This window comes from Vitis riparia, chromosome 6 (genome assembly GCF_004353265.1).
Source record: "Vitis riparia cultivar Riparia Gloire de Montpellier isolate 1030 chromosome 6, EGFV_Vit.rip_1.0, whole genome shotgun sequence".
Taxonomy (NCBI): domain Eukaryota; kingdom Viridiplantae; phylum Streptophyta; class Magnoliopsida; order Vitales; family Vitaceae; genus Vitis; species Vitis riparia.
Genome location: NC_048436.1, coordinates 15,450,706 through 15,467,124, shown reverse-complemented (window position 1 = coordinate 15,467,124; position 16,419 = coordinate 15,450,706). Strand labels below are relative to the sequence as shown.

At 32.6% G+C, this 16,419-nt stretch overlaps 3 protein-coding genes and 2 non-coding genes across 6 annotated transcripts; 1 reads left to right on the top strand and 4 right to left on the bottom strand.

Annotated features, from left to right (window-relative positions):
• Window positions 1-726: 726 nt before the first annotated feature.
• On the bottom strand, window positions 727-1,415 carry LOC117916795 (protein PSY3). Its single transcript, XM_034832968.1, has 2 exons — window positions 1,125-1,415; window positions 727-1,026 (listed from the first exon to the last, which is right to left on the bottom strand). The coding sequence occupies exons 1-2, from the start codon at window positions 1,207-1,209 to the stop codon at window positions 878-880; spliced, it is 234 nt and encodes a 77-aa protein (XP_034688859.1). The 5' UTR covers window positions 1,210-1,415; the 3' UTR covers window positions 727-877.
• Window positions 1,416-3,861: 2,446 nt separating this feature from the next.
• Window positions 3,862-6,473, bottom strand: LOC117915633 (PHD finger-like domain-containing protein 5A). Of its 2 annotated transcripts, none has more exons than XM_034831245.1 (2): window positions 6,340-6,473; window positions 3,862-4,665 (listed from the first exon to the last, which is right to left on the bottom strand). In XM_034831245.1, exon 2 carries the CDS (start codon window positions 4,621-4,623, stop codon window positions 4,291-4,293), a length of 333 nt encoding a protein of 110 aa, XP_034687136.1. In that variant the 5' UTR covers window positions 4,624-4,665; window positions 6,340-6,473; the 3' UTR covers window positions 3,862-4,290. The 2 variants fall into 2 exon arrangements, with proteins under 2 accessions (XP_034687136.1, XP_034687137.1); XM_034831246.1 differs by lacking the exon at window positions 6,340-6,473 and adding an exon at window positions 6,169-6,192.
• Window positions 6,474-6,602: 129 nt separating this feature from the next.
• LOC117917188 lies at window positions 6,603-6,819 on the bottom strand. Its single transcript, XR_004651651.1, has one exon. It is a non-coding gene; the product is annotated as a small nucleolar RNA U3 (small nucleolar RNA).
• An 875-nt stretch (window positions 6,820-7,694) lies between these two features.
• LOC117917187 lies at window positions 7,695-7,910 on the bottom strand. The gene has a single exon (XR_004651650.1). It is a non-coding gene; the product is annotated as a small nucleolar RNA U3 (small nucleolar RNA).
• A 3,283-nt stretch (window positions 7,911-11,193) lies between these two features.
• On the top strand, window positions 11,194-13,566 carry LOC117915610 (gibberellin 2-beta-dioxygenase 6-like). Its single transcript, XM_034831211.1, has 3 exons — window positions 11,194-11,692; window positions 12,790-13,111; window positions 13,195-13,566. The coding sequence occupies exons 1-3, from the start codon at window positions 11,235-11,237 to the stop codon at window positions 13,426-13,428; spliced, it is 1,014 nt and encodes a 337-aa protein (XP_034687102.1). The 5' UTR covers window positions 11,194-11,234; the 3' UTR covers window positions 13,429-13,566.
• The last annotated feature ends 2,853 nt before the right edge of the window (window positions 13,567-16,419 follow it).

The window sequence follows — 16,419 nt, the reverse complement described above, 5'->3', positions numbered from 1 at the left end:
AAAAACATTTAGAGCGTAGTGTCATGACTTGCTCCAAAAAGCCTAAATTCGTGACACTAGGGTACAACCCAATCCCAGTGGGACTTGGGTATACAAACCATGAGATTTCTTATATTTCCTTATTTGAGAGTGGAATTCAACGGGAAGATATGGGAGTGAAATGAAAGGTATAGGAGCAAAATCAAAGAAAATGTTCAAAATTCTCATTTGTTTGCTTCCAACAACGCTTACATGTTTTCAAATTGATAAATTAATCATATAATTAATTTTAATGTAAAAAATTACTTAAATCCACTTTAACAAAGCTATACTTTGTTTAAAGCTTAGGAAAATTTGTAACTCCATTAATGTTGAAAGTTTTGTAACCATATTTGAATCTCAAATATGGATCACTTATGAAGTATTTGACAACAACCAGTCCGAATAAGGGAGTCATGAAGGAGGCCTCAACCTTGGGTCAGGCCCAATTATTTCAAGGCCCAAACCCACTTTCCTATTCTCCACCTCCCTCCGTCCCATCATATCCTTTTCCTTGGCACTTTTTGTTGAGCCATTTGTATGTATCCCCCCAAGGATTTTTGATTGAAGAGTGGATTAAATGAAAACAGTTTTTTAACGGTTATATTTTCAAAATCCTCTTTTCTGAATGAAAGAAAAAGCAGAAACATTTTGGCAAGTGATGAGTAAATAAAAGGAAATATGAATAAACGAAGGTGGGAATGAAAGGAAAGGAAATTGGTGTGGTGTGGAGGATCACATCCACGTAGTTTTCCCATTGATTCGCTTCACAAAGTTTCCCTTATTATCGAAGGATTCAAACTCTGATACCACATACTCAGATCATACTACATACATATAGATATGTAGATCATTTAATTCAAGGCGCGCTGCTGTCTCGGCCTTTCCACCCCCCGCCGCCGATTCTGTTCCGCGGATCATGCCCTTTGTTCGCCGACGGATCACTGTAGTCGTCCGTGCTCACCGCCTTCAGCCTCCTCCCCACGGCGCCCGCCGCCTCCTCATCTACTGTCATATCAGTTCCCGATGTTATTGTCTTATTGATAACCGTCATCATTTTATTTTCATCACAGAAAGATGATAAAAGAAGGGGGGGAAATGTATACCTGGGAAAATGAGAGTATTCCGGGCAGTGCAGATGAGGAAAGAAGCGAAGAAGACACACCACCAGAGACGATTTCCGAATCCCATCGCTCTCTCTCTCTCTCTCTCTTTCTCAGTGTCTCGTGGGCTGTGTGAGTAAAGAGTATTGAGTTGTGGGACAAGAGATAGCCCTGTGAATTTATAGGCGACGATATCTGCAGTAACAACACGTGGCGAGGCGTCATTGGAAGATGGACGATCGTGGGTGACACGTTCGATGCATGAAGGAGCCTTCTTCTGGCTTGATATCAGCCGTTCATTTATGGTCAATAGGGTTGCTGTCGCTTGCTTTACTGGAAAAGGAAACAGCTTACCCTTTCCAGAGCCGTAATCATTTGCCACTGAACTCGAAGTCAAAGCCCTAAATTACATTTGTTTAAACGTAAAATGTAGGGACTATCACACCAAAAAGTGTAAAAGGGGTCACAAGTCACAACGGACGGCTTCGGTTTGCGTAGCCCGATCGCTTCCCACTCCCGTTCCGTTCAATCTATGAAAACCTATGCCAGAAAATTTCAAACCCTTTATTTTTATTTTTATTTTGTTATAAAATTTTGATATTATTATTAAAAATAAATAGATTTTATAAATAAGTAAATATTATAATTTTTTATTATTTTACATGACTAAAAATAAACTAAATTATTTTTTAATTTATATACAATCCAAAAGATGTGAAGATGAAGATTAATTACCACTCAGAAAAATCTCAAACCCGTTACTAATTCGGATGTTTCATCTTAAAATGGTCTTGGAGTGTAGTCATTGTTGCTTGAATAAGGATAGACGTGTAGCGAGTCCATATTATGATCACGTGAAAAGGGATTTTGGATGGGACTTAATGGCACAGTCAGGCATTATGTAGGTAGTGTGGTGGAACTCGTTTTCAATTGGACTTTTATGGCAACAGCAGGAGGAGATGAATAAGCAAAACGAAAGAGTCGGGATTAGGAAAAAGATCGACTTCGTCCTACTCGCCATTGGTTCAAGGGAAAAAGTGTTACCTAGTTTTTCCACTCTACCGATAAAAAAAACCACCTTTTTTATTCAGCAATAGGGATTGAAATGTAAGCCACCTCGTTTTCAATTCTATGAAATATTTGCTTACAATCAAAATCACTTTTGATATAAATCTTTTTGAATTAATCTAAAAAATCCTTGGTAGTGATGATTTTGAGAGAATTAGAACTACTTTTCTTACCAAAAATAAAAATGGTATTTTAAAAATATCATTATTTTACCAAACAAATAATGCTACAAACTAAGCAGTGACATACAAATGGGCTACATATCTGAGTTGAATATAATATAATATACACATGTAAATGTGTGTGTTTTATTTTTTTCATTTTTTGAATTTTCATATTTATTTTAAAATAGGGATTCAGTGCATCATAATGGGACACCAGAATGGACGAATGTGGGTGTACAGGAGTCAAACCCATTAGTTGAGATGGGGGTGTGTGAGATGATGTCAACATTTGGGAGGTGGGGTGCCATATGAGAGTCTACAACATCATCCCAATAATATATCATCAAGTATCAAGTATAGCCATGCCAAAGCGTACAAGATGTCTACCAAGCATTGGCCCCGCTGATATTTGGACGCAAGGGAAAACACAACAATTCCAAAACCTTTTTTCTTTTTGATAGACAACAAAATCATGAATTAATAAACGCCATAACCAACAATTCGAAGACTATGCTAAACTCGAACTTGTTCTAAGAGTCATCATTTAACCGACTTAGATGACCCATCATCCAAACTTAAAAACAACATTATTACACAATAAAAATCCTTCCCCCAATATAACCTATAATAACAATTTTTAGATAAGGTTTTAACCATCACGTCCAAAAACCAATCAATATACAATGAGGATAAACTAAACCTTTTATAGCGCATTTAACATCACACTAAGATCATTTAAATGACTCCTGACAGTACTCTTAATATAAATCCTACTACGAGGTCTACCAACTAAGGAGACAAAGTGTCAAGACAACCCAAAAGCCTGGCTATGAAAGAATCAAAGGAAGAATCATCTCGAATTGCTGCACAAACCTGTAATTGATGAACACCAAGAAATCTAGAATTTGATTTTTGCAATATTAGAAAAAGCATGACGAGCCATCAAGATAGTCTAAGTTCATTGTCAAATCCACCAAAAAAGTGCCTAAATGTACAGCAAGATCTAACTAAAATGATCATGATTAGGTTAAGAGTCAAGTCATAACTCCATCCACAATCTGATAGTTACTTTGTACGTGTCCTGCAAAAATAAGGCAATTGCAAAGTGATTCTAAAAATACAATCACCAATTATTAAAGGGAGACTTTTTGGATGCTATTGGTGCAATTTTCTTGCCCCCAACAGGGTTCACCTCATCACAATAGAAATTGACATGGCAACTAAAGCTTATCCCTAAAGACCCCATCACCCCACAATGGGTGAATAATTTTACAAGCACTTCTTAGAGATCAGTCACTAATGGGTAATGGCACACTAACAAAATGAAGCACCATTGCCAAAGGGAGATGGATAAAAGAAAAACTAAACAGCACCACTAAGGGAGCTCTCACTTTCTATAAATTCAAAAGACCACATGGAAAATCTCTTGTCAACATAACTCAAATCTATAAATGCTTTCAATCAGCAAAAGAAAAATCACAGAGAGATTAAACTACAAGACTTCCAGATTAAAATAATATTCCCAACTACTTAAAAAAGTGTTGAAAAAACCAATCTCCGCATACTGAGTCAATACAATGGAAAGGGTTGATCATGAGCCCGCATAAGAAACCTAATTATGAATGAGAGAGAAAATCTCTACAGTAAAAAATTGAAATCTGGAGTGTAGGAGACCAAGATGTAGTAAAAATAGAGTAGGTAAGAGAAAAACTACAGAATCCACACTTATAGTTCAATCAATTCATTATAGGCCATGATTGATAGGGTTTACGATGATTAGTACCCTCCAGCTACAATTCTCAGAAACTGGCAAAGTCCTACGAATACAAAATGAAGCCCCAAAACTTTGTTTCAACACCTTAAAATGCATCATCTCAGTCTATAGAATATGAGGGCACAGAGAGAACACGTAGCAAGAAAATTACCCAATGTCAATCTCATCGTTTCTTAAAACCATATTTCTTCCGTTCGTAGAACAGGTCTGTTTTGGCACTCCCTAAATTGACAATTTTCGGACACCCATCCCTATCCTTCTCTTGTTGTGTACACTCTTTGCAGTAGTAGGCATCTGAGATTCCAACTCCTCCACAGATGACACATCGACCCTGAAAGGATCCATAGTTGCATTCATCGCAAACTCGCACAAGTGTGCAAGGACGCACATAGGAATCACAGATCACACACTTCCCATCACACTTTTCACAAAGCCGTCCAATTGCAATTCCTGGCTGCTTTCGGCACATAATCAAATCAGGATGATGCTTGGCCATGCTTTCTACAACAAGCTCTTAGCCCTTGAATGTCCCTGTGACCTGCAGGTACACACTCCACAGTGTTAGAACTTAGAACGTATTGATTCCCAAATATTTTATCTGAATTGGGATGATAGATCAGGAAGATGACAAACATCAAAACGAAAGTCGATAGTCAGATAAACATAATTAATTATAAAAAAAAAGTAATTTTCTCTTTACTCCTTTTTAGGGGCATGCACACAGATAAAGAACCAACTTCAAAGCGAAAGAACATATTCATGTTAGCATCAGAAAACATCCGGAAGCAGTAATCGCTCGGAGTAAGAAACTATGAATGTAATCATCCAATAATAAAGCACACTTCAATACCACCACCATTTTTACTCCCCATGTGGATTTTCAACAAAATAAATTTTAGGAAATGAAAACAAGAAGATACCATCAAAAAAGAGTTTGTTTTAATCTTTCAAACTAATTTCTTCACTAATCCAAAGGTTTTCAAACTAAAAGAATTCCCACCATCACGCTTCTCTGTACCTGTCTGGTAAGGCTGAGGCATAAACATAAAATGCATAAAAAATGCTTGTACAGAAAATGAATTCAGACACGTGAACAAAAATTTTTGACTGCTATTAATGCAGTCTAAGAAAACCAGTAGCAGAGAAAGACAGTATATTATCAAATCAAGAGATTTCGAAAAATTTGTCCATAATAAGGAACCCTAGCAACGGATTCATAACTATGCTTCAACATAATCACACATGAATCAAGCCATCACCCAATTTCAAGAACTGCATACAAGACCCTTTTGTCAATACATGTCAATTTTCATTCAAATTAACAGGCTACCTACCACACCAAGTCAAAAATAAAAACAAATGTAACAATATCCAAAAAAATAAATACCCTTGCTATCTTTTCTCCTGTTTACCCCACCATTTCATGAGACAAACTCAAAGCTAGATTCATCCATTCAAAATCTACTCCTGAACCAAACTACAAGAATTGTGTCAAAAGTTGAGCACCATCCATAGCTAGGAACCCAGTTTGGGATTCTAGGCCAGATATCCACAAGTGACCTTTAAATCGATGGGAACAGACACCCAGAAGCAGAACCAATATTTTCTTGTAATCTAAAATCCAAAATCAATGAGGAAAAAAGAGGAAAAGCATTCGCAGGGTTTAGGGCGTGTAACAATCAAGGAAAAAATTATTTTGAGGAGGCTACTATGGGTTATTTACTAATCATGTTTTCCTTGATTGTTACAGGGTGATTCTTAAATATATAGAAAATCAATGCAAAATTTTCTACAAAAAGGGTATAACGCCGACAATAGGGTTTCAACAAAGCTACCTTTACCTCCACACTTGTTGCTCCTTCTCCTTAAATTTTTTCTAGACTCGAATAAAATTCTTTTCTAATCTAAAAGGTGAAGTCAACATTTTCATCGAAAAATAACAAACGATGATCTCTTTTCTCAATAACCTCATGTTCCAATGCACTCTCATCCACAGCCATTTCTTCTTAAATATTTAGGCCAAAATCATTAGGAAACTTACAGCTTGATCTCAATCTGAGATTTGAGCCGGAACAAAAATTAGGGTTTCGCCGCGATTTTTATTTTGTGAGCTTAAGCTTTCTGAATCTTTCCAATCCTTCCACTAAACCCTAATGCAGATGTTTAACAATTTTCAAGAAAGAGATCTAAGTAAGGGATGTAAAGCACTAACCTGAGCGGGTGTCGGTCGAGCGGTCGGAAGCTACTAACGTGCACCGGGTGTGGAGCGTACTCAATCTGAATAATGCTGACGCATAGGAGGAAGGAGGAATATGCAGACTATGAGAACAATCGAGACAATCCGTGACCCGGTTGGGTAAAGTCGGAGTCGGTGGGATTGGCCTTAAGCAAGTCGGGTTGGATAAAGCCTGAGTGATGGGGTGGGCCTTAAAGGCCCATTTAGTGGCCCAAAAAATTCCAAAAAGATTGGCTTGGAGTCTGTCAGACAACCGTGCGACCATCCCAATCGAGCCCTACAGCTCGGTCGAGAACGATCCTCTACAGCACTAACCAACCGAGGCCGGTCAAGCCTTTAATCACTCTCTGATCGCACGGCCATGATTCATCCACCAGACTGAAGTTCCTGTCTCCTTAGAACTCAAGGATACAGAGGTACGAGCCTATAGAACAGATCCTGTTCAAGTAAGGTCGTGACAAGTGAGTGCCGGGTCTTTCATTATATTCGCCTTAAATGTTTCCTTGATATTCGATGTGGGACGGCCAGTCACCGCGTGTTCTCATTGGCCATAGATTTGCAATAAGTTCTTGGTAACAACGATTGACAGATGATGCACGACAGATTGCCAATGAAATTCTTGCAAACTTCTGGATTCATTTAAAATAATCTTAACGGCCGATGTATGATATTTTAATTTGAAAAATTATTTTGATAAACATTTTTTTTATTTATATCGTTAAAGAAGATAATAGTTGCACGTGTAAAGTATGGGATCTGTCACTTGAAATCCTATTTTTAAGATTCTGCGATTAAATTTTTTTAAGAAAATCATGTTTATCTCATAGTAAATGTTTTTAAAAAATTAAAGTAAAGGATTTTTTTTTTAGAACTAAATTATATAAATAAATTTTAAGACAGAAAATTAACATTCACATATCATCCATTATTGGCTTTTTTTTTTTCACCAAATAGGATTTTTTTTTTTTCAAGAAAGAAATAATTATTAAATGTGTTAGTATTTGTATGATTTTGGAGAGTCAAAATTGGAGTGTATTAGAAAGGTTCATTTGAAACCTATTCCTATGAAAGGACTTTTAATTTGTAAATGTTTTTTAATAATATTTTTATTATAAATACTTTTCTTAAAAACAATTATTTTTAACAAAACTAAAAATAAGATGACATGAATGATTTACAAAACAAGATTGTGATAAAGATGAAGATAACCGTACTTGAATGGTTTACAATCCGGTGGGATGGCCTTAAGTGAGTCGGGTTGGAAAAAGCCTGAGTGATGGTGGGCCTTAAGGTCCATTTAGAGGCCCAAAATTCCAAAATGTTTGGCTTTGAGTCTGTCAGACAACCGTGCGACCATCCCAATCGAGCCTACAGCTCGGTTGAGAACGATCCTCTACAGCACTGACCAACCGAGGCCGGTCAAGCCATTAATCACGCTCTGATCGCACGGCCATTATTCATCCACCAGACTGAGGTTCCTGTCTCCTTAGAACTCAAGGATACAGAGGTACGAGCCTATAGAACAGATCCTGTTCAAGTAAGGTCGTGACACGTGAGTCTCCTATCCTTTGTTATATAGTCATTAAATGTTTCCTGCATTTCCGATGTGGGACGGCTAGTCACCGCGTGTTCTCATTGGTTGACTTCCAATGAGCCTTCCTGGGAACAACGATTGACAGCTGATGCACGATTGATTGCCAGTGAAATTCTTGGAAACTTCTGGATTCATTTAAAATAATATATACGGAATATACCAAACATTATTATTTTTCAAAACAAGAAAGAGATTAGAATTATTAATATTTGTTAGTATTTGTAAAAATTAAAATATAATTGAAAAAATATTAATGATTTTTGCTTTTAGAGAGAGTCAAGATCGAAGTGTATCACAAAGGTTCATTTGAAACCTATTCCTATGAAAGTAATTTTAATTTGTAAAATGTTTGTTAATGATCCATTTTATTATAAATACTTTTATATAAAAGTTCAAATTTTAAACAAAATAATTATTTTTAATAGCATTTTTATATTTTGTTATAAATTAAAATTGATTTTTAAATAAATATTTTAATGACAATTAAATACACTAAGACAGAAAAGATATGTGAGAGATTTGTTATCATCGTGGTCAATGCCCAAAAAGTATTAGAGAATTATATTGAAAAATATATATAGTTTTAAAAATTTGTTTAAAATAATTGAAATATTAGAAAATGATTATTTTGAATTTAAAATTTTTTTGAAAAAAATATAAGAGAAAGTGTATAGGATTTATATACTACTTTTCAATTAAAAAATAAAAAAAATGGAAATTGCATCCAAACAAGCACTTATGATATAAATATTCAAAACTATATCAAAGTAATAATTTTGGAAAGAAAGTGCTTTAAAGTTTAAAGACACTTTTTAACTTGTCAAAATCACACTTTCAACCCAAGTCTAATTACAAACCATAGTTAACCTATAATTTTAACCATAGTCATGTATACCAATTTTTGTCACACCATTATTAAATTTCATGTACTATATGAAAATTTCAATTAAGCTTGGTACATGACTTAATTCAATGTATCTTGTACCTAATTTGGTAGGTTCATGACTTTGGTCCCGATACCTTGTACTTTTTCCATATAGCTTATGCATTTAATCTTCCCACATATATTAAGGGAAATGTAAATACATTAGGTTCATGAACCTTTATAATGGTGGGGATTAACTTCATGTAATCATGAAGGTCACAATAATTCCGACGATGTGTATATTACTATGACATTTAATTATAAAAATTAAATATAAAAGTATTTTTTTAGAAAAATACTTTTAAAAATCTTAATAATACCTTTAACTTAATATATGGATGATGACTATTTTGGTGATTTTTCCAAAGCTCGCTTTTTATTATATTACTAGTAAGTGTGCACATGCCAATAAATTACGGGAAGAAAAAAGTTTAATAAATAAATGAATATCTGAATTTATTCTTTCAAGAATCATGTATGAAATGAAGTAAGGATTCAAAGTTAGATAATTGAATTAGACATGAAACCAAATTAAAAAAAAAAAGGGATGAAATATAAATAGGATTATATATATTTTTCCACACTAAAGTTTATGAATAGGATTCCATTTTCAATTTGTAAAACATGTTTGTTTAAAATTATTTTTAGTATAATAATATATATTAAGAATTTTTTTAAAAAAATATGAGAATTCTAATTTTGAAGATTCAACTAAATTAAAATTAAAAAAAAAAAAAACTCAAGAAGCAATTGCCCAAAAAGCATGGAAATTAATTGTCTTAACAAATCCATTTGTGGTAAATATATCCTTTAAAAATCATATGAAACAGATAAGAATTTATAATCACAAAATGGGTAAATATTTATAGATTTAATTGATAGCATTGAATTTATGGTAAATTTCTTTAAGAATCATATGAAATAGATAGAAATTTCTAACCACAAAACAATCACATAATTAATAGAATTAATTGAGAATATTGAAAGTTATACCACAAAACAAATGTTTCTATTTTTTTTAATAAAAAATAAATAATATCATAGAAGTAATTTTTTGGTGGCATTTTTGAAATTTAAAAGTAAATTAATGGATATTTTTGGAATGAAAAATTTGAAAAGTAAAAGTAGTATAGATTATAAAAAGTATTATAATTCTTTTTTTTTTTTTTTTAAGTTTATATCCAAATCTCAACTAGTTATCTTTAAAAACATTTTTAACAAAAAATTTTACTAATGCATTATAGTAAAAACATTTTAATATGGAATTATATCTAAAAAAGGTCTAAAAGGATCTTAATTTAAAGTTCATTTGGTAGTGATTTTTGGGAATGTTTCTAATATTTATAACATTTAAAATTTATATAATTCAAGTATTAAAAATACTAAAAACGTTTCATAAAATCACTATTAAACACATTCTAAGAATGCATTTGACAGTGATTATGAAGAGTATTTTTAACCTTTTTAACACTTAAAAATGTTTATTTTTTAAATATTAGAAAAACTAAAAACACTTCTTAGAATCATTATCACATGCACTTTTATAAAGTATTGAATTATTTGTACTATTTATTTTTTCTTGATTTAAGTCTTAAAGCAATTTGTCAAAAAGTATATATATATATTATTAAAATGGTTAAATCTCCCATCTTTGAGATGTAAAAAAAGAAACCATGACAATAAATTTTAAATTTCTAAAAAGGAAAATGTTGAAATAATGGTAAGAAATCATGATATAAAAAGTAGGATATCATAGAACACAAAAAGGAAAAATAATTTTATAAACAAAAATAATAAAAAAGAAGAGAAATTTACATAAAGTTTCCCATAAATATGTGCATGACAAATATGGGAAAAAATTTTACAATGGGATACTGAATTATCCTTTAACTCATGCTACCATTTTTAGGAGAATGCCCTCACATGTTCATGGTTTATATTTATAACATTAGAAAAGGATGGCATTTTACCATTGGTTATATATAGTATTAAATTATTTTTAAAAAAGAACAATAAAGAAGATATTTTTGAAATTAAAAAGACAAATAGGATAGTGGATTCACTCAAAAACAAAAAAGTCAAATTTTGACAGACAAAGAGATGATTCTGAGGCAGAACAGTGGAGAGGGACCATGGGCAGGTGTCAGCATATAGTCTCAGTCGTCCTTCACAAAGTTGGCATTGGGACCCAATACTTTTTTTACTTTTTTTTTTTTGTCTATTTATTTATTTTCCAAAAAAAAAAAAAATTACATATTGGGTTTATATATAGAGAGAGTTGTTGGGTGAATGGGTGATAAGTTGAGAAGTAGAGATAGTGGAGTAGAAAGTTGGGAGTGGGGGGCATTGGCCATGGCAGGGACAGAAGTTTCATCATACCCTCCTCTGTTTCGTGAAGAGAAAGGGTCAATCCATGGGGGGGTAGAGGGAGAAGAAGGGGTGAAGGTGGGGGGTGGTAGTTCAGAGTCAGACCCACTTCCAGTGATGGATCTTGAATGCATGGAGATGGAGAAGCTAGGAGAAGTGTGTAGAGAGTGGGGCATTTTTCGGCTGGTCAACCATGGGATTCCTTTATCTCTATTGAGCCAACTCGAGGACCATGCAAAAAGGCTGTTTGGGCTGCCTTTTGAATCCAAGGAGGCCATCTTCACCACTCCTGTGTCCTACTTTTGGGGTACCCCTGCGCTTACCAAATCCGGAGTGGCCCTTTCACAGACCCCCCAAAATGTCAATTGGGTGGAAGGCTTCAATGTTCCTCTCTCTCAATTGCCCCTGCTTCAGACCCAGGATCCCATCATTGCTTCCTTCAGGTACATGAACATCCTCTCCTCCCTCTCATTCCTTTTGGGTTTTTTTCTTTTCTTTTTTTTCCTTTTTGGGGTTTCTCATGTTCTTAGTAAGTATTAATGATTAAGATTATATATTTTTGGACTGAGTTTCTGGCTCTCCTCAAAAGACAAAAAGTGTGTTCCCGAGGACATGTCACTCAAAATATTTCTGATCATTTGCCATCAATTATTTCCTCTTGTACTTAAGAATAGTGATTCTAAGATACCCACCACCACCACCCCATATTTGATGGTAAAACCCCAATCCAAGGAAACGGAATGGGTTTCTGCAAAGGGGAAGGAATCCATTTCCCGGAGACGGAGAGAGAGTTTCCTCCCCTGTACCCATCTGCCCATGTCATCCTTTTTTTTCAAAATTTAAAGAAATAAGATGAAAATAATGAAGATGATTTTCATTGGTTTCATTCTAATTACATCAAAAGTCTTAAGCAATTATTTTTAATATTCCATTACATTTAATCTAAGTTTTTCTACACATAAATTTTTTATAATAATGTTTTTAAGCTAAAAAAAGATTAGATGAGATTATTGATTGCTTTCTAATTTAGATTGAGATCGATGCTCACTAACCGACCCCGACCCCAACCCCAAATTGTAATTTTAATGGAATGAAATTAAATAATACAAGGTCACATCATCTAGTGCATTCCAATCGAATCTTACAAAAAAAAAAAAGTATTAAATAGGATATATATATATATATATATATATGGCATTGAGAGTGTTTTATTAAATAGGAAGCATGGCCACATGACTTAAATATTTGTCTCCTATGGTGTCCGGATTGCTTTTGTCTCTTCCTCCAAGACAAAAAGTCCTTGCTAACTAAGAATCCTTCTTTTTGCAATGGCCACCATCACTTTCATTCATAATTCATTTACTTTTGCTTGGCCCCATTTACTTTTTCTTGGCCCCATTACAAAGGGGAAAAGGTTAAGCAAAGCTCAACGTTCATGTCTCTCTCATCATCAACACCATTTCCGTTCCCCTTTTAATTCTATGAAGAAAGTATGCTACTAAATCATATGCCTTTTTTGTTTCGTTTCATGGCCCACAAGACTTATCCTCGAGGAATATGGAAGGCATTTGTCTAGAATTGCGAGAACTCTCTTCGACGCTATGGCTAAGAACTTGGGACATGATCCAAAGCAATATGAGTCCAGTCTAGACGAATCCTCCGGAATCGTTCGAGTTTATAGATACCCATTACGCCCTAATCGTGACCATGCAAGCCACATGGAGGTGCACACGGATAGTTCTGTGCTCTCAATTTTGAATCAGGATGAAGTCGGTGGCCTTGAAGTCTTGAAGGACGGTGAATGGCTAAGTGCAAGTCCAATTTCCAATACCTTGGTGATCAACGTCGGTGACATGATGCAGGTAAGACGAATTTTAATTGAATTCAAAAGCTTAAATTATTAAATAATAAAATGTACTAACAAAAATTTGTCCTTTCGAATAAGGTTATAAGCAACGATGATTACAAGAGCGTGATTCACAGAGTGAAGGTGGCAAAAGAGAGGGAGCGGCTCTCGATATGTTACTTCGTGTTTCCAGAGGAAAACACCGTAATCAAAAGCTCTAAGTATAGACCATTTTCGTATAATGATTTTCGTAGCCAAGTGCAGGACGACATAAAGACCTTAGGGCATAAGGTTGGGCTTGAACGGTTCAAGGTTAATGATGATAGTGACTAAAAGTTTATTAGGTTCAAGGGAGCTTACCATATTTGATTTGTAAACCGGAATTTATAAATAAGCAAAGGGCCCATGACCCCAAATGGTCCCATGGTTCAATGAATTAATAAAGCTCTTAAACTATATTCTTAGCTCAAATGTTATATAATTGTCCACTAGAAAAAGGATAAAATAAAATAATGATGAGGATAGTGGAAAATGGGCAGGGGGGCAAGGTCCCTGGTGTACCCAAACAGGGGATAAGAATGGTACTGAGAATTCCGTAACTAGGAATTTTGTAAATACCAAGAGACTAGGGTACCCTAGTCCTTATCCTCATTCCAACCATGCAAATGCACGTGGGGCCTGAGGCCTCATCTGATTTATTCTTTGAAAAGCTGTTGCTACCTGCCCATTGTTTTATATATTTATTATTGGTACCACTTTTCCTCATGTTTCGTGAAAACACGTGTTGTAGGCTTATAGCATCCATTCCGTTTTCATCCTTTCTCTTTATTGACAGGACAAAAATAAATTTAAAATTTAAAATATAAACCTTGTTATGTTTTGTAACTGATTTTTAAAAATAGTTTTTTTGTCGTTCTGTTTTGGAAACTGATTTTAACCACACTTTTCTGTTTTCAAAATATTTTGTTATTTTTGTTTTTGACATTTAAAAACAAAAAAATAAAATGTTTCATAAATTATCTTTTATTTATTTAATATTCTTTTTGCTTATTTTTTAACAACGGTTGTTAAGAAATAATTTTATAAACACATATAAATGATATAATAATTAAAAATAAATATTGATATAAAAGTTATTTTTAAAATATATTAAAAATATTAACAACATGTTAAAAACATTTTAAATTTTTAAATAGGCTTTTGTTGTATAAAAATTAGATAACGGTTTTAAAAAACTATTTTTGAAAATATTTATCAAACAAACATCTCATTTTTGAGAAAAGAAACAAAGAAGTTATTTTTCAATTAAGAAATAGGGTGATTTAAATAAATAAAAAAACATGAAGAGTGTTTTCAAAATTTTATTTATGATATTTTGTTTGTAAAAATAATTTCCTATTAAATTCATGAATCTAGTAATTATTATAAACACATATAATAATTAAAAATAAATATTGATATAAAAATTATTTTAAAAATATATTACAAATATTAAAAATAGGTTAAAAATATTTTAAATTTTTAAACAAACTTTTATTGTATAAAAATTAGATAACGATTTTAAAAAAACCATTTTTTAAAATTTTTTTTGAAAACATTTATCAGAACCTAATTTTCGAGAAAAGAAACAAAGAAATTGTTTTTCAATTAAGAAATAAGGTAATTTAAAAAAAAAAAAAACATGAAGAGTGTTTTCAAAATCTTATTTATGATATTTTGTTTGTAAAAATAATTTCCTATTTTAAGAATAAAAGAAAAAAGAAAAAAATAATTGTTTGATAATTAGGAAATAGAATGAAAACACGAGCCATTAAGGACTCAAATGTTTGCAAACATTATTTTAAAATTTGTTTTTGAAAATTATTTTATTATATTTTGAAAAATAAAAATCTTCTTGAGAATTTGAAATGTTCTTATATAGTTTTTTTTTTGGAAATGCTTCCCAAATAGAACTTAATTTCTTAAATTTAATACAGGGTCAATTCAAAAACATTCAACTCATTTTTAAACTAAACTATTCTTTAAATCGAGATGCTTAGTCCAAATCAAATCTAATTTCATTCTTTTTAAATTTAGGTACATTGTACATTAGAATTATTGTGGCCTTCGTGATCACGTGAAGCTAATCCCCACCACTTAAGGTTCCCGACCAAAGTCATGAATCTAGTAATTTACATTTCCTTTATTATACATTTAATGCATGTGGAACGATTAAGTGTATAAAGTGTGCAAAAAATGTATCGTGACTAAATTCATGACCCTATTAAATTGTGTAGATGGTACAATAACTACAATCATGTTCATGCATTAAAATTTTCATGTAACATTAATACTATATAGAATTAAATGGGAAAAGTGGTTTTATGTAGCTAGAAGGAAGTATTTATGTGTGACTCTGGAAGACGCTTAACAAGAAAATGATGAGATTAAAATACAAATGCATGTATCAAAGGTATAATAATATGAGGTCAAAGACAAAGTAATGGAACCTTACATACGATACAAATGAATAAAATATACGATTATATATATTTATGCTAATACTTAAATAATAAATAGAAAAATATTTCAAAAAAAAAAATTATGTATTTTTTAGTAAAATAAAATAAAACATATTTTAAAATATAAAAAAAAAGTTAAAAATATTTTAGGTTCTTGAACAGACTTTTATTTTATAAAATATTAGAAAATAATTTTAAAAAATAATAATTAAAAATCGTTTTTTAGAATATTTTTGAAAACACTTCTCAAATGGAACCTACTTTGTTAGATTGGATGCAGGGTCAATCCAAAAACATTCAACTCAATTTCAAATAAAACTATTCTCGAAATTGGTATACTTATGTTAAAAAACTCAAGTAATAAGATCCCTCAATTTTAGTTTAATGGAACAAAATAGATTTGCAAAACTCACCTTGTGTCATGTGATAAAGATCACCTTTCTTGGATTGTTTATAATGTTGAGTCACTTGGTATCACCTTATCTCATTGTATTGGTATCGACACTCGGTAGCTTCCTTCTTCCCTCTCTTGTTAAATGATTGTACAAAGTGATGAGAAACCTTATAAAACTTCGGATGAGTGGAGAGGGACAAAAAATTGTTTTATATCATGTTAACTAAACTTCCATCAAGAGTAACAAATGAACACTTCCTTCCCGTTGCACGAATCCACCTTTTCCACTTAGTTCCATGTAGTATTGATGATAAATGAAAAATTTAATCAATGTAGGCACATGACTTTGGGGCGTTGTACCTTATTACGTAATTTAATAGGGTCATGAATTTAATCATGGTACCTTGTATTTTCCATACACCTTATACA

Bases quoted from the DNA above. Each gene is read 5' to 3' on its own strand.
- LOC117916795 (XM_034832968.1), bottom strand. From the start codon at position 1,209: ATGGGATTCGGAAATCGTCTCTGGTGGTGTGTCTTCTTCGCTTCTTTC. The intron at 1,027-1,124 runs GTATACATTTCC...CTGATATGACAG, and splicing joins GAATACTCTCATTTTCCCAG to TAGATGAGGAGGCGGCGGGC.
- LOC117915633 (XM_034831245.1), bottom strand. From the start codon at position 4,623: ATGGCCAAGCATCATCCTGATTTGATTATGTGCCGAAAGCAGCCAGGA.
- LOC117915610 (XM_034831211.1), top strand. From the start codon at position 11,235: ATGGCAGGGACAGAAGTTTCATCATACCCTCCTCTGTTTCGTGAAGAG. The intron at 11,693-12,789 runs GTACATGAACAT...ATGGCCCACAAG, and splicing joins CCCATCATTGCTTCCTTCAG to ACTTATCCTCGAGGAATATG. The intron at 13,112-13,194 runs GTAAGACGAATT...CTTTCGAATAAG, and splicing joins ACGTCGGTGACATGATGCAG to GTTATAAGCAACGATGATTA.